Genomic DNA, 25,658 nt, shown 5'->3' with positions numbered 1-25,658 from the left:
TTTTTGATCTGTGAAGTCTCTCAGCCGGCTGAAAAATGACTGCAGTAATTTTATGAATCAAGTTGACCCTTGATCTTCCCTTGTAAGAAACATGGCAGAATGAAATCTTTCCCCCTGGCATTACTTTTGGCTTTGGATGGGTGGGTTTCAGATATGCAGAAGTCCACTGAAAAGATACTGTTTAACTGGCCATGACAGAGGTGATGTTTGCTTTCATGGGCAGTAAAACTTAACATCAGACAAGCATTGGATGTTCTTGGAACTCAGCGAAGCAATGGCAAGGCTCAATGGATTTATGTCACAGTCACCAGGGCTGCAAATGTAGCAAAAGGAAACATCTCTAGCGTACACAATTGTTTTTTTCCTGGCTTCCAATAAGTAGAGTGTCATGTTGGCTTCTTTATCCAAATGAACTATAATATAAAGAAAAGGAATAAGCTGTTTAGCTAAAATCAAGTTTACTGACTATTCAAAAAGCTGGGGAAGAAGAGACATAAGGTCTAGACAGAGGCAGAAGGAGCATCATGTTGGTGTTTGAGAGAAATCCAGCCCAGAGAAAGTTTCTCCAAAAAGGCTGGCTCAGTGAATACCCCTACACTAACTGCGTTGATGCTGGGTTCAGCTCCAGGAAAGGAAGGTACATGTCACACTTAGATATCTACTACCCTCTTCCAGCAGGGACAGGGTGAAGGAAATGGAGACACTGGTGCACCATATTCAAGCAGGTTGTGAAAATCCATCATTTATCATGGAACAAAGAAGCCAAAGCCTGGGGTAAATGACTTCCATTCATTCACTTATTAATGGAGTGCCTGCTATATGCCAGGCACTGTTGTACACTCTGGAGTACAGGCAACAATACCTGGCCTCATAGAGCTTACATTCTAGTGGGAGAGACAAACAGTACACAAGAAAACAAGTGAACTATAAAGCATGGAAGGTAGAAAGCAATGCTAAGGGAGGAAAAAAGGAAGGTGATATGAAATGTTAGGGTGGTGAGAAGAGGCCTACCTGGGGTGACTTTGGAATAAGGATCTGGAGGAAGTGTATCTCTAGGGGAGGGCATTTTGAGGACAGGGAAGAGTCATGATTTAGGTAAGAGTATGAGAGAAAAAGCATATCAATGATTCGTTAATTCTCACTGTGCTGGTTTGGTGTATAAAACACTTACAAGTTTCAAGGGAAGAGTATGAATTGACAAGGGACTGGGGCTGAGATACCAAATGGAGATGAAGAGAGAAAAATGAGGGAAGGCGCTCATTACCATGAAAAGCACTAGAATCTTAGTTTCGCTGTTGAACATGCTAAGCTCAATTCTCAAGCGTTCCCTAGTTATTAATAAACAGCAGAAATAGCAACTTTGACTGTATGGCACTTCCATGTTAAAAGTGCATTCTCATTTCACTGCCAGCAAACTCTGTCAGTTTATTAAAGAGCTAAAAATGAACCCTGAACTGATTTGATCTATTGCCTAGAAAATATGAAACAGGCCTAAAAAACAAATCTTGTATTATTTTACCACATTCTATGCAGGTTTAGGTAATATCAAGGCTGACAGCTCAGATTGCTTTTCCTTTCTATAAATAATTGATGCCAAATTTTTAGGCATCCACAGCTAAGATGAACCAGTAAAAATACATATGCTTGCCCAATGGACACAGGAAAACACCCATTTCTGCCTGCCAAAATAGTCCAGGTGCCGTCCAACGGGAACTAGTGCTCTCGGTGACCAGTGTGTGTGCACAATTACTGATCTCAGATGCAGCTCCAGCACTTGGAACACTTGGCAGTTAAGAGATGAAGTTTTCACATACCTACAAGCCTTAGGGGTGTGTGTGTGTGTGTGTGTGTTTAATGAGAGAATGCAGCTATCTGGGAAAAATAAGTGATATTGCCTTTGCTAATAATCTCTTGAGCATCTTTAGAAAATATTTCTATTTATTCTACACCAAAAATAAAGCATAGTAAGGATATATTTGAAGGTGTTTAAGAATAAGTTATACGGTCTTAATTTCCCAAATCATATTTTAAAAATCCAAATTATAGTAATTGAATCTGTTGAATTGGGTTTTCAACCTATAGTTTCATTTGCTAATCTGGAACTAGTATTCTGGTTAAATAGAAAGGAAAACACTGATTCTAGGTGTGTCCCTAATACAAGGCAAAAGAAAAAGGAGAAGTGAGGAAGAGAAATTATAGTTAGAAAAAGACAATGAAAACCATTTGCTAACAAATATATGGGTTGAGGATGGAGGTAGAAAAATCCTCAGAAACAGATTGAGTCCCCTGAAAATGATAGTTATGGCTTCATTATACTTGCCACAGGGTGCTCTGGAAGACTCACAGCAGCCTTAAGTTACTGAGGGAGTAGCATCATCTCAAAACATAGAAAGGTGTTCATCCGTATCTGTGGCACCACATACATGCCCACCCCACTGCCAACAAAGCCATTTGTCTGAGGGAAGCCTAACCATGCAGTACCATTCGTGCCTCCTCCCAGGTAAACCTAGTCTCCCAGAAAGGACTGTTACCTGGTTTCTTTGAAAAGTGCACAAGCCTTAAAGGCTCCTTCCTGAGAGGATGCGCATGGAGCCCATTCTTTGCAGCTTCTAGTCCTGGGAAAGCTGGGAGGATAAATGGTAGTTGCCAGAGATGCATTGTTTCTTTTAGCTGCCTGCAAGCTCTGCCTCCCAGGTCCCAGCCAACTGGCAATGTGTTAAGGTCTCTCAGCACAATTGGTTGTAACTGAAATAAACTGGTTGCCCGATGAAGAAATCGCTGAGACCTGCTGTTAATGATTTATTTCAGGATAGAATCTTTAGTGTGCATTTTGAACGTTATTTTTAATGGTTATGTGTTTCTTTATTTCTCAGGTAAATGTACCTGAATATTCTGGTCTTCATTCTGAAGAGCATCAGATGATTGTTTAAAAGAAAAAATTTGAATTCTCACAAGAATCCTTTGTCACCTAAACCTCCTACTCAGAAACGCTGGCAGCTGAAGAATCTGCAGAGAACCAAGGGAAAGGACCCCCCTAAAATAAGTATTTGAGCATCAAATTTAACATAATTCCTTAAAATCTGACTGCAGCTCTCAATTGTATACATAAGAAACACAAATAGTGTATTCAACACAGTTACATTTTTCTGCACTGATGTATTTCCCACTGTCTTAGAGGTTTTTCTCCTAGCTATTCCTAGGATGTTCAGGCTTTATTATTGTCATTTTCTCTTAAGTGTTTGATCTATGAAATGAAGCATTTTCAAAGCAGGGCTTTTACACTTGGGCACATGGGGCAGGATGGGAAGTTTTAAGAAAAGCAATCTACTTTGCCAGTAGTATTCTATTTTCTCCCAGTGTTATTGAAGACACTTGTGTGTAAGTGGGGGCTTTTTTCCTCTGTGCTTGTGATATTAATCTTTTGCCAAGGAAATGACTGTGAAGTCACCAGTTTAGCATTATGATTTTACTGAAAGATCAAGAAAAAGAGAGATGGGCTGTGAGTCTGAAGCCCTATTGTAACATATGTGTATCTTTAATCATCAGCAATATGTGAGTTGTCATCTGTAGAAGATTAATAAGGTTTGGGGTTTTTACCAAAAACTACTTAACTTTTGAAAAATACTTTCTATTGGTGCATATTTACCTTTCTGTTGATTTCGCTGACTTAAAACAAATTAATAATGATCTTAAACAAACTTAAGGGACTACACCATAGACTCAAGCAGTAATAGCAGAACTCATAAATAGACTCCAACACGGGCAATTTCAGAGATCTGATGGTTTCTGCAAAGAATATTACAAAAAGTTAAGTGATTTATTAGTCTCCCATTTGCTCCAGATGTAGAATTTTGATCTGAAGAGGGACGAATTCCCCAAGTATTCTAGAAGGAACTTACTTCACTGAACTACAGGTTAAACTGTGGAAATCTTACCTCTTTGCACTGAATTTAAACTCCTGACAAAGTGTTGCTTAACAGGCTGGGGTTGGAGGATTAGGGAGAGGCTGTCAAATAATTATTCATAGTAGTCAGTGAAACTGGAATAGAAGCGATGTATTTTATCACTAGTTGAAAATATAAATTAAATTAAGGAAAATTCTTTATGGCTGCAAATTGTTACAAAATGGCTGCAGCTGGAGGGAAAATACATGTGCCCACCAAAGTGAGTAAATTTAAGATGAAGATCCTCTTTGGAAGAGATAACTGAAATGTAATTCCTCAATTCAGTAGGTGGAATAACGAAAGAGAACAAATACAATTGCAACCAAAATCAGAATATAACAGGGTACCCATAGGCAGCAATTATAATGAAGACAGTGAAGAATCTCTCCCACCCTTGCTTGTTTTCAGTGCTGTCAATGCAAAGATTAGGCAGTGTGCTATTTCCTACACAACAATTCTTTTAGAAGAACCTCACTGCAAGACTTGTAGAAAAAGTAGTGACAGGACTGAACCAATCTTAACTCTCTCAGTAAAAATTTACTAAAAACATTATCTGAGAAGCCACTGGACACACGGACAAACCTCTTTACAATGTACTGTAAAGAGGTGGTAGGATATTGGCTCCCAATGAGTCTACAATTCCTATGCAAATATGAAGCCTAATTCACTGCATGCATGGTGTCATCCCTACCACAATTTTTTTTAAAAAAAGAATCCTAAGCACTAAAGTGAGAATTAGGTAGGAACCAAAAGAACAATGAAATATTGCCATATTGCCAAACTGCTGATCAGGTTGAGTCGATTTACGTTTTGTCCATGAAAGCTCAGTTCATTTGTAGAAGTTGGCAGTTAAAGGTTCTTTGTATTTAGATATTACATCTTTACCAAAAGGAGAGAAATACACCACATAACATATCCAACAGAAAATGTCTACAACACACTAAAAGCATCTAATAGATTTTTTATAACACAAAACATATTGAGGCAATTCAGTCCAGAGAAAAGATAAGCCACATAAATAAAAAATACAACAATAATTTTAGAAAGAGAGCAAACCAGGTAAGTTTCCCACATTATCTCACCAGCAAAAATAATAATAAAAAATAATAAAATAAAACCCTTAAAAAATGGGAGAAGTTGGCTGCATAAATGTCTTCTTTTGAGAAGTGTTTGTTCATATCCTTCACCTACTTTTTGATGGGTTTGTTTTTTATCTTGTAAATTTGTTTAAGTTCTTTGTAGATTCTGAATATTAGCCCTTTGTCAGATGGATAGATTGCAAAAATTTTTTCCCATTCAGTTGGTTGCCTGTTCACTCTGATCATAGTTTCTTTTGCTGTGCAAAAGCTCTTTACCTCAATTAGATCCCATTTGTCAATTACACCATGGAATACTATGCAGCCATAAAAAAGGAAGAGTTCATGTCCTTTGCAGGGACATGGATGAAGCTGGAAGCCATCATTCTCAGCAAACTAACACAGGAACGGAAAACCAAACACCACATGTTCTCACTCATAAGTGGGAGTTGAACAATGAGAACACATGGACACAGTGAGGGGAACATCACACACCAGGGCCTGTCGGGGGATTGGGGGCTAGGGGAGGGATAGCATTAGCAGAAATACCTAATGTAGATGACGGGTTGATGGGTGCAGCAAACCACCATGGCACGTGTATACCTATGTAACAAATCTGCACGTTCTGCATGTTTCCCAGAACTTAAAGCATAATAAAAAATAATAAAATAAAATAAACGGGAGAAGTTCTGAGCAAGAGAAGAGACTACATGAACTGAAAAACTATAAGGTAAAAAAAGATAAAGAGATAATGAAAAAATAGTGCTAAAATGAGAAACTAGGAAGTAAAATACAAGTGACTGTTCTAGCATGGGAACTATTAAATCTTTTATTTTATCAAGTCAAGGTAAAAAATGATGCTTAGAAAAAGGAAAATTTAAAAAAAAAGAAAATTGTAAAACAAAAGGAAAGTAAATGTGCATGGAACACACAAATAAAAGACAGAGAAATTGAAATGAAAGATACCCAGTCCACTTGAATTCAGTATGCTGTTTTTGTGCTTAGGTGGCAGACACCCCCTCCTCCATCCACAAGGGCAAGTGTGTGGCACACATACTATTCGTTAGTGCTGGAACCTCATTCTCTCCTACGTGGAACTTACTTTACTCCAAAGTATGTATTTTCATACATGCCTTAGCAGAACAAATTCCTCTCCCTCTTTTCTTTAAATTTAAGAGTTCTATTTAAGAAAGGGTCAAACACTTTCTAAATATGAGAAGTGAAGGTTGTGGAAAAAGAAGTCAAAAGGGAGCAGGTCTGTAATGGTTCATCATACAACTGTTAGGAAAGAACAGGAACAGTCACCTTGGGCTTTAACTGCGGGGCCAACAGCTATCCTTGGTTTAGCTTGACTTCTTTTAGGAATGTTGCCTAATTTTGGCATTGTTTGTGGGTTTCATTTCTCTTTGGTCACTGTAGGATATCTTAATAATGATCTTTCCTAGACTATTACTGATGTTATCTCTGTGACTGGCACAGAGAAAGAAAGAAGTTTATTCCAACAGTGAATTATAAGAATTTGTCACAAAGAGATTGGAGAGTAGGGTCATAAGGAAAGTTAATATCTTATGCTTCATTTTTCTGTGGCTTTTAAATTTAGTTTTCATAAGATTCAATGTTTGAAAATGGGTTCTGAGTGAAAACGAGAAAAAAACGATCATGTAACAGCATTTGTAGCTTGAAAAGGAAAAGAAACAATGATAAGTCTTAAAAGAGGTTTACTAAATACTGTGTACCTAAGTTACAAATTAATGTGAGCCATCCTACTTATAGTTTACCTTTTTGTGACAGTTATAAAATCATCGATCAAATTTAATTGAATTTAAAGTAAATTGCAGGTTGGGCACGGTGGCTCATGCCTGTAGTCCCAGCACTTTGGGAGGCTGAGGCGAGTGGATCACTTGAGCTCAGGAGTTCAAGACCAGCTGGGCAACATGGTGAAACCCCGTCTCTACCAAAATTACAAAAAGTTATCCGGGTGTGGTGGTGCGTACCTGTGATCCCAGCTACTTGGGAGGTTGAGGTGAGAGGATTGCTTGAGCTCAGCAGGTGGAGGGTGCCGTGAGCCAAGATTGTGCCACCGCACTCCAGCCTGGGCGACAGAGTGAAACCCCATTTCAAAAACAAACAAAAAACAAACAAAAAAATCCCCAAAACTAAATTGCATTAAGCCAACTGCTGGAAGATCATGGGATTTTTAAATTTTAGTGACTCTTTTCAAGCTGTCTATCTATCTGGGCACCATAAAGAGCTCTGGAGAGTACCCTAATTCAAGTCTCAGCTCCGCCACTTAAATCCACATAAACTGACCCAAGTTTAATTGTTCTCTTTGTGCGTCAGTTTCCTCAACTGTAACATAACAGAGAAAAAAAAGTACCTACCTCAGAAGGTTATTGTGAGCATTAACCAGAAGAGCTTTTAAAAATGCTGCTCCCCACACTAAACCCGTCCAATTACATTAGACCCTCTGTGGGTGAAACCCAGCACTAGAAAGTTCCACTATCACCATCAGAGACTCCATTCTGAGAAACAAGAGTGAGCTGAAAATGTGATTCAGATAAAATATGAAGTCTAATTTTCAAGGGAGAGAGTAGTCCTCACACTTGGAGGACAGGAAACTTGCCAGTCTTTTTTTTTTTAAATAAAAACAAAAATTCATCAGACGGTTAGGTTCAAACCAATCTCCCTCCCTACTTGGTAGTAAATATGCCACCTACTCCCTAAAAATCTTGTGCCTGGTGGAGGGGGTTAAAGAAAAATGGATAAAGGGCAGGTAAAGAATGCTGAGGGAGGCCCATATGGAAATCACTTTGCTATTACAGCTGCCTGATCATGCCCCTGTACCTCTGATATGTCCAACAGATTCCCCAACAAAATACCCTGTGGGGTCAATAACTTTCAATGCCACAATATTGCAAACTTTACATTTCACTTATTTAAAGCAGATTAAAAGAACAAGACTGACTTCCATAGAATACGCAGCTGCTCTTATTCCATGTAGATGGAGATTCTATGTCTCTGTGTTTAAGCACAAAATACCCACAAGTTCAAGTATCTCGATTGTGGGTGTCAGATTAACTATTTTTGCCTCCTCCTCAACACATGCTCATTTGTTTCCTTAGAGCCAGCATTAATTTGGTTAGAGCAGATGGACAGAACTAATTAGAAAATTATTGGAAATGAGGATGTCTGTATATGAGGAGAAGCAAAAAAGGAATTACCTTATCTCATATAGCCGACCTACCACTGAACTTTCACTTCCCACAGCCTCTCTTCAACCACCTTCCTCACACCCACATAAAAAAAGCCATTTCTGAGGTCTTCCTTGATTGTCTTTGGATCACTGCCATTAGAGGCATTCTGACTGAACAGTGGGTACACAGAACTGCAAGGAGAGGGAGATTATCAAAAATATCAGGTTATACAAAGCCACATAATGAATCTTCATATGCCCCAGGAACAGCCTACTCTTCACTTTACCGAGCCAATTGAAGATGATTTTTTCCTACCACTGATTTTGTTTAATAGTGGTGAAGCCAATAACTGGCTTTTACTTTATTTTATTTTATTTTATTTATTTGACATGGTCTTGCTCTGTTCCCCAGGCTGGAGTTTTATTTATTTATTTATTTGACAGGGTCTTGCTCTGTTGCCCAAGTTGGGGTACAGTGCACGATCACAGCTCACTGCAGCCTCCTGGGCTCCAGCAATTCTCCTGCCTCAGTCCCCTGAGTAGCTAGAACTACAGGCATATGCTACCATGCTCTGCTAAGTTTTAAAATATTTTCTGTAGAGACGAGGTCTCACTATGTTGCCCGGACTGGTCTTGAACTCCTGGCCTCAAGTGATCCTCCCCACTCGTCCCTCTCGAAGTGTGGGATTACAGGCATGAGCTATCATGCCGGCCTTAACATTCCACTAGACTTGCTAAACACCTGAACATAGGCATCCCTCGGACTTCATATAGACTTCGTCAAGCTTGTCTGTCCTTCTTGTGACCAGTCACTTGGCCTTAGTTGCTATATTTAGCATAACCAGGAGTCCTGAAAGTGTTTGCAATGCAGAGGGAGCAGTGTATTGGATTTTCAGAAAGGATGAACTCACCTGAGAGCAGCTTGTTTCCACCCTGTGCATCCCATGGGAAAAGTCATCTGTGAATGTGATTGCCTCAGAACCGATCACATCGTGGAATGAAGGCCAACCTGGGGCACAGCAGGCACAAGAACCAAAGCAGAGACGAGAGTTACATAGCCTTGGGTTAGAATGCATTTTAAAGAATACTAAGCAAATAATGAAAATCCTTAGTGTATGTTTAACATTTCAACCTGAAAAAAAGAAAGGTCAAAAGCTGAAGGAAAATATATTTTACAAGAGTACAGTAATTTTTTAACCCCTTCCTCACATTCAGATTACAGTTGCATTGGGGTTTGGTGCTTCATGAGACATTCTTAGACCATCCAATAGTTTTCTAAAGCATCCTTGAACTTAGAAGGTTCTCTCTCACCACTCTTTCTCTTGTCTTCAGAGTCACTGGGCATGGCCCTGAAGCACTAAGAATCTTCCATTATGATGTTTTCCAAAACACAATTAGTTGGTCTGGCTGTTAACTTTTCAACTACTCCATGTCTCCTTAGAAAGCAAGCTTTTTCAGTACTTAGTTTAGATAGTTAAAATATTTTTTTAAAAAAACAACTATCCTGTTATCACCATCCTCATCTAATTTCCTGGAACAAGGGCTATCTGGAAATCGTAGCATCTATCTACTTTTATGGGCAAGAAGCTTGTTCACTTCACAGGCGACTCATAGAGCATCAGTCCTCAGACATCTCTGGGTAGCACCTTGTCTCAAAGAGCATCTAGTTCCAATTTTTATTTATTCTAGTGATTTTAAAAATATATGCACACTTTAAGAAACTTGATGGTAAATGGATCATAAGATTGTACAAATGTTTTGAGTGTACAGTCAGGTTTTATTGTTTTTATGTTTTTATGGCATGTTTTTATGTTTTCCCAAAATATGTCTGGAGTTACTGAGCTGAAGCCTGAATCCCCAAAATGATGAAAGAGGGGCAATATTGCTGAAGTGCTGGTGCATTTTTTTTTTCTTTTTCACAAGTCAAATTTACTTCTGCAGAAAGGAAGAAGCTTGTTAAGAACCTGGTGCTTTGTGGTAATACATCTATTGAAAGAAAACAGAATGCAAACTTCAACAACATGATTTGTAGTTTCAAACAAAACAAATCAGATTAGGCCAAATCCCCCAAGTTCCCTCATCTCCCACAGTGCAAGAGTATAGTATTGATAGTCAGTGCTAGATTTAACACCGAGAGTTTTAACACTTTCCAATTCCTTGATTTGAGCTCAAAATTGCTACAAAGCACCAGGAAAACCTTAACTTTCCAGGCTATACCCTTTCACAAAAATTAATTATGCTGAGACATACTAGTATTCTTAAGAAAATGAGTATCTTCCCATTTTCTAAATTCTAAAGAGAATTTCAATATATTCCAGGCTATAATATTTGGTTCACAATGGTTACTTGACACATTTAGGGGTTCTTCTTTGTTAATAATAGAAGTGCCAATTGCTAGTGAAAACAGGTTTAATGGTGATATTTGAGGACATTGAAAAATAAAGTCATTTATCTATGAAAAGAAAGAAAACGTTCTGTATTTTCCTTTTTAACCTTCAAGGGCATAACTCATTTAATTGCAATTTAAGGCAACTAATATTATGGGAGGGACACACTTGATTTAGTAGTAAACAGGCAAACAGGTTTAGGAGTTTCGTTGTTGTGTTAAATTTACTATAAAGCTACCTTACCCCAGCACCACATAGTCCTATTCCTAGAATTCAAAATAGGTATAGAGAAATAGATATACACACATATATTTTTCCTTTATGCTACATTGCATCTTATATTTATTTATCTTGTTCTAGACATCACCCTGGATTTGTAATTTATTTTCATGCCTTCCTCCCTAACTAGTTAGTGAACACCTTGAAGGCAGAGTCTAACCTCATTGACCTGAGTATTCTTATTGCCTAACACAGTGTCCAGTACAAAGGCACAACTCAAATGTTTCTTAAACTGATTTCCAGTTAGCCTTAAATAAGCAAATGAGATCAACAATTACAGCACATCAGAGAGTTCCACAAGAAAGAGAAAGAATAAAATCGTACTGCTTACAGACTAAATTAGGAAATGTCAATGCTAGTTTCTCACTGCAGTACCCAACTTGGCTCAATCACTGTAATTAAGCCTCTTTATGTAGGGGAGAGGTTTACTTCTTGTGTATTTAGGAGAGGAGAAACATGAAGTTCATATAGTTCACTCATTTTACAAGGTTTTGGGGGTGGGAGGGAGGAGAAAGATAAGTTATTTGCCAAGGTTACACAGGCAGTAAGTAGCAAAACCAAAACTAGGATATGAATACTCTGACTTTAGGACTCTCTTCTCATGTTCTACTTTCTTCCTCAATTTTTTCTACCTGAATTAGATATGCACAGGATTTTCCAGAAAACTATATTCAAGAATAGAGCAGGATGAGGGAGGTTGAAACAGAGTGCAGGTCTCAAAAGATTTCAGTGTTTCTGGGAAACTGTTGATGCTTGAATAGTTTGTTGTTTACCACGGCATTATTTAAACATTAGAAGAGACACTCAAAAAATAAAAATAAATAAAGATATTTCAAAACTCCCAAAAACTCACAATCTCCCTTTGCCCTGTAGAAGAGATGGCAGTTTTCAAAATGGAATATTCAATATGTCAACCCAAATCTTGATTAGTGGAGATGGACAGGAAAAACCACGCTGGAGACTGTAACTCCCTGTGGTGGAACACACATTTCAAAAGAGAATCATGACTAACTTGGCCAATAAGGTTAACAAAGGAGAATGCTGAGTTGCTTTGCTAGACTTCTCAGAAAAAGTGACATTCTATAAAAGAGTACATCAGAAAGGTAAGTACTTAATGACAATCAAACTAAGAAGGACCTTCCCACAATAATAAATTGTCTTATGGCAGGGAAGCCACAGTGATGACAGCACTTTGAAAACGGAATTCCCTCATCATGTGAAAGTATTTAAAGAAGGAACTCTTCACTGCTGTAAAAATCCTCAAAGGAAACCTTGCCCCCACTCCTAATAATAAGGAAAGTGCTTCAAAGGGTGATAGGCAAAGACTGAAGCAATCTGCGTCTTGTTGAGAAAATTATCTTGAGCAAAAGGGTGGGGGAAGGGGAGTGTGTTTATGTCAGTTTTGACATTAAAGAAAGATAATCCATCCTCCTTTCTCTAGGATTTTCCTTTTGGTCTTCCAACAAAACATTATTTGTTTTGGATGCATTCCATGCACTTTTTAAAAGAAAAGTCATGTGAAAACCTGTATAAGCAGTGTCAGTTCACCCCACCCCCAATACATCCCTTAGTTTCTATTTGATGAGACTGGATTAGGCCTATTATAATTTCATTTCAAATAATATAAACTGTACATTTTAGATATTAGCCTATTATTATCAAGCCTATTATTAGCTCTTATTTTCAATAAATAGTTTCACCCCTCAAAGAATTCCCATCTCTAGATAGCAAATAAATATATGTAGTACAACTGAAGCAGGCAGGTTGAAATATGGCAGTTCTGCCTCAATTTTATTCACCTATCAGGCCACACTCATCTGCAGATGTAATATCATACTACTCATATCATGTGAAGCAACTCCAGAATATGCTCATCTTCGTCTCAAATATAAGAGCAAGTGATCCAGATTAGTTGTTTTAGCTTCTTTGGTTGGTGCTTGCTATATCATCTACACTAGAATGGATTTTTTTAGATTGCAGTATAAATAATTATTCCCCCTCCAACCCATAATTGAATAATGGCATAGCTCTCCAGTAGTATTCTGTTGACAAATTCTAAATGCTTCATGCCAACTGCCTCATAAGGAAAACTTTCTTAGCTCTCCATCCCAATCAATCCCACCTTCTTTAAAAAAATCTGTGAAACATGTTGTTAAAGTTAGCAACAGAGTGTAAACAAGTTGAAGCCAATTCTATCTGTATCATGTCTAGAAAATGTGGCCCTCATTGTCCTATTCTTAATTTAACAAGAACTGCTATTCAGCTTCCACTTCCCCTAATCCTTCCCCACCCTAAAATAAAAATTAGAAACCTTGGTAGTCAGCTACATGACTCATCTGTAGAACCTAGCAGAAACTACTCATGAATGAGAACTTATTGAATTGAAAGGTAATTACACATGTTTTGTTATTTTCAAATGTAAAGTAAGTTTGAACACAATGAATCCCACTGGGTTTGGGTGATGATTCAATAATGATGATACATATTTTAGCACAGTTTTGATGAGACAAGCTGGAGGTATAGGTCCTTATTTGTGTCTGTATCAGTCCTCACAGCTCTCTAATTCCAGGCCATATTTCTTTTTTTTTTTTTTTTAATTTATTTATTATTATTATACTTTAAGTTGTAGGGTACATGTGCATAACGTGCAGGTTTGTTACATATGTATACTTGTGCCATGTTGGTGTCCTGCACCCATCAACTCGTCAGCACCCATCAACTCATCATTTACATCAGGTATAACTCCCAATGCAATCCCTCCCCCCTCCCCCCTCCCCATGATAGGCCCCTGTGTGCGATGTTCCCCTTCCTGAGTCCAAGTGATCTTATTGTTCAGTTCCCACCTATGAGTGAGAACATGCGGTGTTTGGTTTTCTGTTCTTGTGATAGTTTGCTAAGAATGATGGTTTCCAGCTGCATCCATGTCCCTACAAAGGACGCAAACTCATCCTTTTTGATGGCTGCATAGTATTCCATGGTGTATATGTGCCACATTTTCTTAATCTAATCTGTCACTGATGGACATTTGGGTTGATTCCAAGTCTTTGCTATTGTGAATAGTGCTGCAATAAACATACGTGTGCATGTGTCTTTATAGCAGCATAATTTATAATCCTTTGGGTATACACCCAGTAATGGGATGGCTGGGTCATATGGTACATCTAGTTCTAGATCCTTGAGGAATCGCCATACTGTTTTCCATAATGGTTGAACTAGTTTACAATCCCACCAACAGTGTAAAAGTGTTCCTATTTCTCCACATCCTCTCCAGCACCTGTTGTTTCCTGACTTTTTAATGATCGCCAGGCCATATTTCAAAATTTGTAGTATTCGGATTATTTGTAGCTGGAATCTGCTAACCTTACTGATCACAATTTACCTTATCACCTAACTCAAAATAAATAATCCAACTCTCTGTGTAGTCCCCCTGCTAACAAGAATTGTTTGAAGCTTACAGCCCTAACTCTTGCCAAATTATTTAATATTCACTTGAACTGATGCTTCAAGTATAACTTGTATCTCACTTAAAAACTGATTCTTTATTCCCCTTCAAAGACCCATTTGGTTGCAATATAGTCTTCCAAAAATTTAAGTGGTAATCAACCAAATATGTGCATGTGGTAGAAAATCAAACAAGATGGATCATAATGAAACATTCCCTGTCAGTTTCGCCATATCCACAGGAAACCATGATAAATAGATTTTCTGTTTAATTCTTTAAAAATATGCTTATGCTGCTGTCTCTTGATTATTTCATTTTAAACCTGTGCTGTCCAATACAGTAGTTATCAGTCATGTCATTGTTTAAATTTGAATTAATTAAATTTAAATAAAATTACAGTTCCTCAGTCACACTAGCCACATTTCAAGTTCTCAACAGCTACAAGTAGCTAATGGTGACCATATTAGACAGCACAGATATACATATAGAATATTCCCACCAAGATTTCCACAGACATAGAACATTTCCATCATTGCACAGTGACGTTTTAGACATTATGAATTGATTTCTTCTTATGAAAGATTAAGATTTAGCATTCTTACCTACATAATCTCCCCTCCATTCCCCTTTCCAATCTTTTAATACTTAGGTTATTTTTAATTTCTTGAAAACCTCATTGGGTAATGTCTGCCTCTTGAACTAGAATGTAAGTAAAAATAAAAGCAGAGAGTTTGTTTCATTTACCACTGCATTGGCAACAAACTAAAAAAGTGCCTGCTACATAAAAGGTGTTCCAAAAAAACTATCTCATAAATGAACAACCAAATGCATGAATATCTAGCTTAAGTAGATATTTAGTAGCTTAAGATAACAGCATTCGGCTCCCCACTCTCATCTTCCTTGGCACCCTCATCTTCCCTCCACCTATCCTTTGCCCCATTCCAAAGACCAACCATAATTAAGTCTTCCGTGCTTTTCTATAGATTCTAAGAGTTGAAAATTAAGCAACATTATTTGTATTATTCTGTCAAATCCTTACTGCAACAAGCAATCCTAGGAGACCAAAAATTAAATTAATTTTCCATTTTTTCACAGCAACACTTGTTAAAAGGCATGCCATGCTTCTTTTTATTTTTGTTTGGATTATGACTTTATTACACAACTGTACAAACTTCTGTATTCAAAGTTTTACTTTTTGAGTTTTTAATTACAAACATTTCAAGCATATCCAAAAGTATACAAATAATAGACTAGGTGTCCACAATTTAACAGATGTTCACTGCCCAGGTTTCACAGATATTACCTTGTTTTCTATATTGGCTTCAGGTTTCTTTCTTCCCCTCTTTCTCCAACAATTACAGCAGATCTGCCTCTAACCTTATTCCCTACTCTTATGCCTCCTGGTACTCCAAAGACAATTACTTACCTACCATTCCCACACTGATTTTGATTTATCTTCTACATATGTCTATATCCAGAAACAATATATACTGTTTTAAATGTTTAGAATTTTATATAAATGGTATTGAATTGTAGGTATTTTTTTGACAACTTATTTTTTCACATTATTGTTGATCTCTGGCTTTCTTGGTAACCATATCATCTTATTTTATAAACAAAGTATCTTTTCAAATATTCCTGAGAATATTAACTAGAGAGTTGTTTTATTTTAGTTTTTCTATGATTCTCTAAAATATCTCTGCTCCTTCTGGGGCAATTCTTCTCCTTATCTTGATTTTTAAAGTTCAAGTTCTTGGTTTCCTTCATATGTCTTTGGTGATCTTTGATCAACAGTTCCTATTTAAACATGGAAGCAAGGTCAGTTATCCTACACATCTGATGGAGGTTTTCTCTGCTATTAGATGTAGTATGGGTCTGTATCCTTAGCCAGCCTTTCCTCTGAATATAAAAGCTGCCTGGGAACTCCAGGACTGCTGTCGTCAGTTGCTGATGGACAAGGTTTCATCCTGGGGTTCCCTGAATACCTCAATGGGGAATGGTTTACTCTGGAATATCAACACCTCAATAGCAGCCCCAATTATCCCAGACAGGCTGTTTAATATCTTAAGAGAGCAGTCTTCCAGCCTTGTTTTCTTGTAGGTAACTAATGATCTGTCATTCTAAATACAAAGATAAGGAAAATATAAAACTAGTCTAGTTGTTCTTTAGACTTTCAGTTAAGCATCTTGTTGTCAGGCCCCCATTTTGCTCTTGCAAATTGAAGAATTGAGTTCCGAGCCTTTTTGTAATTCTGCTGGGCATCTGCAACAACTCTTGTACATATTTTGGGCTGCAGCTTTCTTTAATCGGTCATACCCATTAATGCATTTCCACCCATTTTTTTATTTCTTGGGAAAACTTTGAGCTTCCTTTTCTACTCAAGGCTCCCTACCCCACTCCAATTCTCTTTGCAATGGATTTCTTCTACTTTTACTCCTTCTACTCTTCCTCTTCTTTTTCTTACTCTCATTTTGAAAGAGGTCTCTTGTGAGAGAGGGGAAACAAACATGTATGCTCAGTTTATCATCTTGAATAAGAAGGTAAGATTTTTTTTTAATAAACTGCAGACATTAGTCTCTTGATCTAATATTTTATTTGAAGAAGCAACAAATTTGAGGCATCGTAATTTTTCTACTAACTACAATTACATTTTAAAAGCCTTAATGATAAAAATATCAAAATCAGTGTAAGTTTTAGCAGCTTTAACTGGCTCAGATTTCACTCTGTGGCTAAAAATGGATTATGGGTTAGCTATATGAGATTAACACAAACTTTTATGACAACTGCAATGGCATCTGAGTTAGAATCAGTAGGTTAGGATGGTCTCTTCATTGCCTAGTTCAGTGAAAGGAATTTCTTAGACCACTTTTCAAGTTTATATTTGCTTGGTATTGTTTGAGAATTTCTTGTATTTCTTCCCTCCTGCCATTGCAAATATAAGGACGTGTCCCCCTTTATGCTGATGACATGATTTCATTACTTCAAACAAACAGTAGTGTCAAGAAGCAAACTAGTTCAGTTCAGACAAAGAGTAAATATGACTAAAAGAAAATCACTGGTTTTGGCAAACATTCTCCCATGCTTCATTCAGCTTTATTAAGAGGTATCTGAAATAAAAAATGATACTTAAAATATTTATCTTGGCCAGGCACGGTGACTCACACCTGTAATCCCAGCACTTTGGGAGGCTGAGGCAGGTGGATCACCTGAGGTCAGGAGTTCAAGACCAGCCTGGCCAACATGGTGAAACCCATCTCTACTAAAAATACAGAAATTAGCCGGGCGTGGTGGTACATGCCTGTAGTCCCAGCTGCTCTGCAGGCTGAGGTGGGAGAATCACTTGAACCTGGCGGGTGGAGGTTGCAGTGAGCCGAGATCATGTCACTGCACTCCAGTCTGGGCAACAGAGTGAGACTCTGTTTCAAAAAACAAAAACCAAAATATATCTATATATCTTGAAAAGTAGGGAATTTAGAATATACATAAAATTAGCATAAACCTATAGACTCTAAAAATTCATGCAGATAAAAATGCAAATAAAATTTAAATGCAACGTACTATTCAAAAATTAACTTTATTTTGGTTAACAGGTTGCCCTGCTTTCTCATCTAGTTGTCCAGGAACTCAGTAGTTGTAAATGGTGGTGGCACTGCTGCCAGGGGTATTCTGGATAAAATGATGATTGGGGTCCACCTGAAGGCTTTTAAGCAGCCTAGTAACATGATCAAATTTGTATTTTAGAAAAATGGTTCTGAAAGCAGGCTGGAGGGATTCGGGATAAGAGGGAACATGGAAACTTGTACATCAGATGAGAGACTATACTGGAACAGAAATAATGAAGCTTTAACGGGACTGGGAAGTAGGAGAGAGTTTACAGAGCAATCAAGAGAGCAAAATTTACTGATTTTGGCGACTGCAGTACATGTAGGGCAGTGAAGAAGGGCAGGATCACATTATTACTAGGTTTCCAGCTTGTGTAACTAGCTGAATCATGCCAGAGATACATTTTCACAGAGAAAATAACAAAATCAGTTTCTTGTGGATCTAGGAGACAAAGGAATATGTGGGCTCAGAAATGAGAGCCAAGTTCTAGATGCAGATTGGAAAGTCATCAAAACATAAAAGACAGTAAGGTCCTGGATAAAGATATGTAGGAGGGATGAATATAAAGGGAGAGGAGAACCAGACAGGTATTTAAATGTTGAGCAAAAGAATAAGAGTCAGTAAAGGAAAAGAAAAGAGAGCATTTCAAGAAATAGGAAGAGGACAAGGGAATCAGGACAGAGTCTGAAAAAAGAGAAAATTGCTTAAGGATAGAGGACAGACAGCAGTCACATAATCTACAGAAAGGACAAGTTAAGTAAGACCTGAGAGACACTGCAGATTTCAACAATGAGTATTAGATTGGAAAGCATAGTGAAGAAGAGACAGTGAACAGAGACTACTCTTTTACAGCTTGTAGGGAAGGAAGGCTACAGGAAGAACACAATGAGGTTTATTTTAAGATATTTGGAATCAAGGTCCCTATCACTCATCTGATGTTTCTGTGTTTTCTGAAGTGTTCAAATGTCACAATATTACTTTCCTAATGGAATTTTTGCAATAAAATTAGTGACATAAAAATATTTAGACCTGTTAAAAAAATCTTAAGCATTACTTAAATGCTCCAAAGGATACTGAACAGAAGCCATATTTGAAGGAAGAATACAAGAATATTTTATTTTTATATTTTTTAAATTTGTTTGTTGTTCCTAATATCTTGTGGTCCACCAAACTGAGAGTTATGGCTGTAATGCTTTAAATGACCATTGTAATCTGTTTTGTTTTTTGACACAAAGTAGGTGCTCAGTCAATATGTCTGGAGAAATTAATCCAGAGCTTTCATTCTAGGTCAGGCTCCCAGGTCAAACATGTTTGCAGCACCCAGTAGTACTTTTTTTTTCAAGCCATGTATAATGGTTTGCAATTATTTACTTATATGGGTAATTTTTGATTGATGTTTGCTTCTTTCACTAAGTACTATGAGACCATGATTACTTCATTAACTACTACAACGTCAACACCAAGCTCATGGAAATACTTCTTAAATGAATTATAAAGAAAATATCACATATTTCATTATTTACATTCTATTTACAATATTTGACTTAATTAAAAGATAATAACTTCCCACTTAGAGCAGTCAAAATTACAGAGACAGAAAGTAGAATGATAGTTGCCAGGGGATGGTGGGAAGATGGAAAGGGGCATTATTATTTAGGGGTCCAGAGTTTCTGTTTTATAGGATGAAAAGAGTTCTGAAATTGGAAGGTGGCGATGGTTGCACAACAATGTGAATGTATTTCATACCACTGAACTGTACACTGAAAAAGAGTTAACATACTAATTTTCTTATGTGTATTTCACCACAATAAAAAATCAGAGAAAAAAAAATGATGATGACTAACTATAAGCCAGGATAGAGAACTCTCCCCAGGAACTGAATCAGTGAGCTCCTTGATCTTGGACTTCCCAGCCTCCAGAACTCAGAGAAATAAATTTATTCTGTTTAAGCATGCACACACAAGAAGAATCCCTTAGCCTGAATATGACTATCACTGGGTCAACTGAAAAAAAATTTTTTTAACTAGGCAAACAATTTCTACTGTTTTACTTTAGATTTTTTTTTATAAATATCAAATTTATCATGTTTACTTTTCCTGCCTATCAAAAATAGTGCACTTCTTCAAAAAATGATTAACTAGTTCAGATGTACAAACCGTGTAGCCTTATCACCCATAATCATTTCAGGCATTTGAATCTATTTAAGGACAATATGACTAAGACTGTCAAGAACATTGAGGTGTCCCTGGGCACTGTGAACATCTGGTATCTATTCTCTTTGGAGATTAATAATGTAGCTGTACTGCAGTAAGCTTTACTAATTCCTTTGAGCCCTGCACAACATTTTTAAATGGTTCCAAACACAGGATCTCTAATTGGTATGGATTTCATCCACAGTTTTCTTGCAATCTCAAAATATCTCAGCAACTCCTAAGCAGGAATTGACAGGGGCCAGCTTCCCTATTTCCCTTTGTGAAGGCAGCTATTAATAATATTTTTTCAGGTTCAATAAAATTACTGAACTCAAACCATTTCAACCAAAAACCTGGAGAGGGAGACTTTATTTTCCCTGGCCTGAACACTGTCTCTTGCTACTTTAAATCACAGTTAATGTTTTTAAAAATATATCTTACACAGAAGTCAGTTGTAGACCTTCAGCATCAAAGGACCTGAGCCACATCACATGTAACAGCCTGATCTTTAGCCATAATTTCTAAATGTCATTAAAAAATGTCTCTCAAAATGGTTTTAAATTTAGTGTTGACCTAGTAACCTTGATCCAAAAACATTCAATTTTAGATGATTATTTTATTTTGCTTCCAAAAGCTCTTCAGTCCAGTGAGGCATCCATTAGGAAGCTTCACAAGGAGTTTGAAGTTTGCTTAGAATTTATTAGCTACATCAGACAGGAAGATGGTGATGTGGGTTGCTTGCTGAGCAAAGATTATTTACTGTGCTTAACTGCCCTTAAAAATACAAAGTGAGATATAGGATGGGGAAATTCAAAGAAATACAGATTCTACTCTCAGCAACATGCAATTCAGACTAAAAATGAAATAATGATCCATTCAACTGCAGTCCTGAATTAGGGCTATTCACTACAAAGCATTATTTGGGACTCTAAGACAAACTAATACTTACATTTTTTGGTTGGGTACTTATCAAAAATGTCAGAGTAATTCCTCTCATAAATATATGTACCTGATGAAAATGTAAGATTACTTCTGAGGGGCAGTTAAGTCTCAACATTCTTTCCCTTATCTAAACTTTCTCCTGACATTTTTCTCTAACTGAAACCTCTCCAACTTCTGAATAGGCTTTAGATCTTTATTCTAGTATATATATTTTAAATACTACAACCTGAATTTCCTTGTTTTCATAAATCTTCTATGATCATTCACTGATCTACAACACCTTTTTATGATATATCAAAACTTAGTCCACCTACTAAAATTTAAATTCTGAAAACCATTCTTGAAAATACTGTTTTCAACTATCTTTAGAAACAGAAGAGATTGCTCAGAAAAGCTATTAAGAACAAATATTTTAGGACAAAATAATTACTTAGAGTTGTTTACATGACAATGGTGTTTTGCCTTTGTGGCAGGCAGACACATGGCAAAATTGAAGCAATTTAGAAAATACTGTATGTTCCCTAATATATTAATTTTAAAAAATAGATTACATCGAAAAGGCATGAAGGAACCTACATCGAACCAAAGCATATTCTATTACCACCCCTTCTTTTTAAAATCCTTTAGGGAAATCTTTGCCGACCTCCAATGCTCTACTTTGTCACATACGTATCACTTTCCAATATACCGTAACTGTTTATTATGCTTTTTGTCTCCTTTATTTTCCCAGCTAGAATGTAAGCTCCAGGAAGGGAAAGATAATTGTTTTGTTCCCAGTGTATTCCAAACTCCTCAAATGCATTTTGGTTGAATGAATTTTCTATATACATTCCTGTTACCCTGGAAATCTGGAAATTAAAGACAATACTAGCTTTGGTTTTAAAATACACAGATACAAGTCTTTGTAACAGAATTAGTTATAGAGTCTCCAGGTAATCTATTAATATTTATTGAAGAGTTTGGCACCTGATGACAGTCTTCTCTAAATCCCAAACAACTGCCTACATTCTAGGAAACCTCAATGAAGGTAACCTACTTATCACTCCTCATATTGACAGCTCTAGGAGTACCTCAGAGAACTAAACTAAGTTCATAGAGCCAGGGTCCTGCAACAAGACCTTTAGGTACCAGGCACCCTTGCAATCTGACGGTTTCAGTGGCTTTGCAACTGACCACTGACAAGCTTAAAGTGCGTTAAAATTAGATGTCATCACATGAAGAGTGTTGAATCTCAGATGGATAAATTTGGCAAAGACACTATGGTACTGTAGTCATATTTTAATGTGTCCACTGGACCTCTGTTATCAAAAAAAAAAAATGAAATTCAATAAAGGTCCAAGCATACCCATAATATAATCCATGACCCACACTTTGACATATTATTTTGTCAGTTGTGCAGTAATATTTAAGTCTCACTCCACTAAATGGTAAATTATTAATAGGCAAAAGATATAGCCCCTTAGTACTCAGTAGGCCCTAAATAGATAACTTGTTAAATAAGTGAGCCAACCTGGGGCTGAAGAAAATATTAACAAAAATTGTGAAAATGATATTACAATCAATCAATTTCTATATTTCAGATATTTGTAATAAACATCACCTCGCAAGTATTTATTACTACTTATGTCACTAGACCAGAGTAACCATAGGTTACTATTTCTTGGTAGTATACTGTGGGCACCTATGAGATCTCTTTGATCTTATCTAGTTTGGGTGGCACGAAAGTTTGGAAGCCTTAGTCAGTATCCACAAACATAAAGCACTGTAGTACTATTATAGCATTATATAGTCTTTTGATATTTGGCTTCCTTTTAGTGTTTAAAAAATTACAAAAGTCTCAGGAAGGTATTATTAAATTTTTATGCATTGTTATTTGTAATGGCTGTTTCACACAATTTTTACCTCTCAATTAATCTCAACTTTTTGCTTAGTCCCTGATGTTTCCCTTGGTTTCTGGCCTCCAAGATACCTTAATGTTATTATGCATTGTTGCTTTTTAAAAATCTTATATGCATATTTATTAAACACATATAAATGCATAATTGTGAACATATCATACACATCTTAAGTACAAACTTTATTATCTTTTTTCTTGGTCCTTTTCCTCATCTTATAGAAAACCTATGTTAACAACCTAAAGAGGGTTCTACCACATTTTTGTTCATGTTTGTATAGCCATACAAATAATAGACATCTACATATACATAAATGTAAATGTTCTAGTAGCTGCATAATATTCCACTGTGCAACTCTCTCCTGAATGACTGTGTTTCCAACTGTTTTTTCTCTATGAAACACAGGGCAATGAAATCCTTGCATATATGGTCTTACATCCGGTGGAATTTTCTATCATCATAGGACAAATTCTTAGGCCAAAGGGTAAATGCTAGGACAAAGAGTATTTTGCATTTAATAGATATTTCTAGATAGCTTTCCAAAACTAATACAGTTAAATACTCTTTTCTCCATGCCCTCAGCAACAATAGGTGTTGTAGTTTTTATAAATTTCCAGTAAATTATTACCAGTAGCTAATTTAAACAAAATTTGTATTTCATTGACTATGTGTAAGGTAGACAGCTCTTAATGTTGGCGATTTGAATTTGCTCTTCTGGAACTTGCATCTTCATATTCTTTGTCCATTTTCTATTGGGTTAGTTGCTGTTTTCTTCTTAACTGATTAACAGTTCTTTATAAATTATAGATATTAATTACTAACATCTGCATTATAATTATTCTTCTATATCTATTGTTTCTGTATTTGACTTTGCTTTTGATTATTTTATTCAAATATGCCTGTCCCTTTCTTTTGCAGTTTCTGGGCTACCAGCCTTGGTTAAAAAGAGTTCCTGCCCCTGAACTATACACACGGTATCCTATATTTTCACATAGGATGTTTGTTTTGCATTCAGATCTTAATCAGGAATTTCACTAAGTATACGCTATAATATTATAATTTTATTTTCTTCTAAACAGAATACCAGTTGGGCTATCAACAAATTTTAAACTGTTCATTTTTGACTAAGTTGAAATACCATGTTTATAAACTGTTGTTTACACTGTTATCTACAAGTCTGCTCTACTAATCTATTTGTCTATCCCTATGCCAATGTAAGTTTATTATGGTGGCTTTATAGACTGGTCTTATATCAGGAAAGGCAAGTATCTACTACTGTATTTCTTTTTCATAAATATCATAAATATTTCTGCTCTAGGTTTTTTTCTTTAATCAGGTTTATTATGAGTTAATCTATTTTTTTGATCTTTCAAAGAACCAACTTTGGATTCTTTGTTCTTTCTACTCTTGTTTGATGTTTTGTTTCATTAGTTTTAGCTTTTATCTTTATTCCCATCTTCCTAGCATTTTATTGTTCTTTTTATAAAGTTCCTTTATTTTTCACTTTTTTCTATCATAATGAAGGTATTCAAGATTACAACATTTCCTTTAAGTTTAATGTTCATTGTATCCCATAGAGTTAGGTATTTATCTCTAGTTTTATTGGATTATTATAAAAATACAGCCCATACAAAATCTCTAGTTTCTAAAATTCAAGATTTTCCTTGTAGTCACACACATGACATATCATCTTTTAATGTTCCATGAGAATATAAAATTATATTTTTTATTTGAAAGATGTTTTTTATTTGAAAGATATTTCATCTATAAAAAAAGTTGATTTTACTATTTGGTTATCCTCTATCCTTATTTAGTTTGACTACACATATATCTCAATCTGACAGAGAGATCAAAGTTATCCACTATAACTGTGTATTTTTAAATCAAGTTTTCTTTCATTTCTAAGGTTCTGATTCATATATTTATTATTTATGTTAATTTATTCCTATAGGTTTATGATTGCTCTGTACTGTTCATGGATAGTACCTTTTTATTGTCATATAATTCCCCTTTACCTTCTGCACTTTTTAGCTTAATTTTCACTCTGCCTGATATTAATATTGCCATTCTGCTTTCTGTTTTGTTTGCCTTGGCCTAGTATATTTTAACCACAAAGCTTTCTTTATACTTTGTTTGCTTCTTGTAAGTAGCAAATAACTAGAACTTAACCCAATCTCTGACAATCTGTCTTGTAATGGGAGAATTCAGTTCATTCATATTTGACTTAACAAGAGACATACCTATTTTCCTTTCATTTTTCCTTATATTTATCCATTTTATGTTGTGCTTGTCCCCCTTTTTCTGCTACTCAGATGAAATTCCTATTCATTCCATTCTTGTCCATTATTATATCATTTTCCTTTTTGTATGTGTATGCTTATAAACAAAGAATTATCTGCTGTTATTGGAAAATCAGATACCATTTCCTCCATAAAGACCCATTGTCTTCCATATCAAGATGCTATATCCTCCCTTTTCTGCTTCCCTTTCCTCCCACCCAAGTAAAATAAAGCCTTTGGAAAACTCTCATTTTCCTCCACTCTGCCTTCCTCTCCTGTAGACGTTATCTGTAGATGTTATCCAGCTATCTTTCTATTTTCCAGGATTGCAAATGAGAAACTTAATGCTAACCTGACACTTCTCTTGTAAATTTGGAAGCTTATAAGATTTTGTGTTTATCCTTAAAGTTCGGGAATATCATCTTA

At 36.2% G+C, this 25,658-nt stretch overlaps 1 protein-coding gene across 3 annotated transcripts in view; it reads right to left on the bottom strand.

Annotated features, from left to right (window-relative positions):
* Positions 1 to 25,658, bottom strand: part of MSRB3 (methionine sulfoxide reductase B3) — a 195,551-nt gene that overhangs the window by 3,997 nt on the left and 165,896 nt on the right. For all 3 annotated transcript variants that reach the window (XM_005571455.5, XM_005571453.5, XM_015431158.4), the window contains one exon: positions 9,125 to 9,222. In XM_005571455.5, coding sequence (XP_005571512.3) covers positions 9,125 to 9,222 — 98 coding nt within the window. The remainder of the gene's footprint in view (positions 1 to 9,124; positions 9,223 to 25,658) is intronic.

The sequence above is a fragment of the Macaca fascicularis genome, chromosome 11, assembly GCF_037993035.2.
Source record: "Macaca fascicularis isolate 582-1 chromosome 11, T2T-MFA8v1.1".
In the NCBI taxonomy this organism is placed as follows: Eukaryota; Metazoa; Chordata; class Mammalia; order Primates; family Cercopithecidae; genus Macaca; species Macaca fascicularis.
This window is presented reverse-complemented; position numbering and strand designations above follow the sequence as displayed.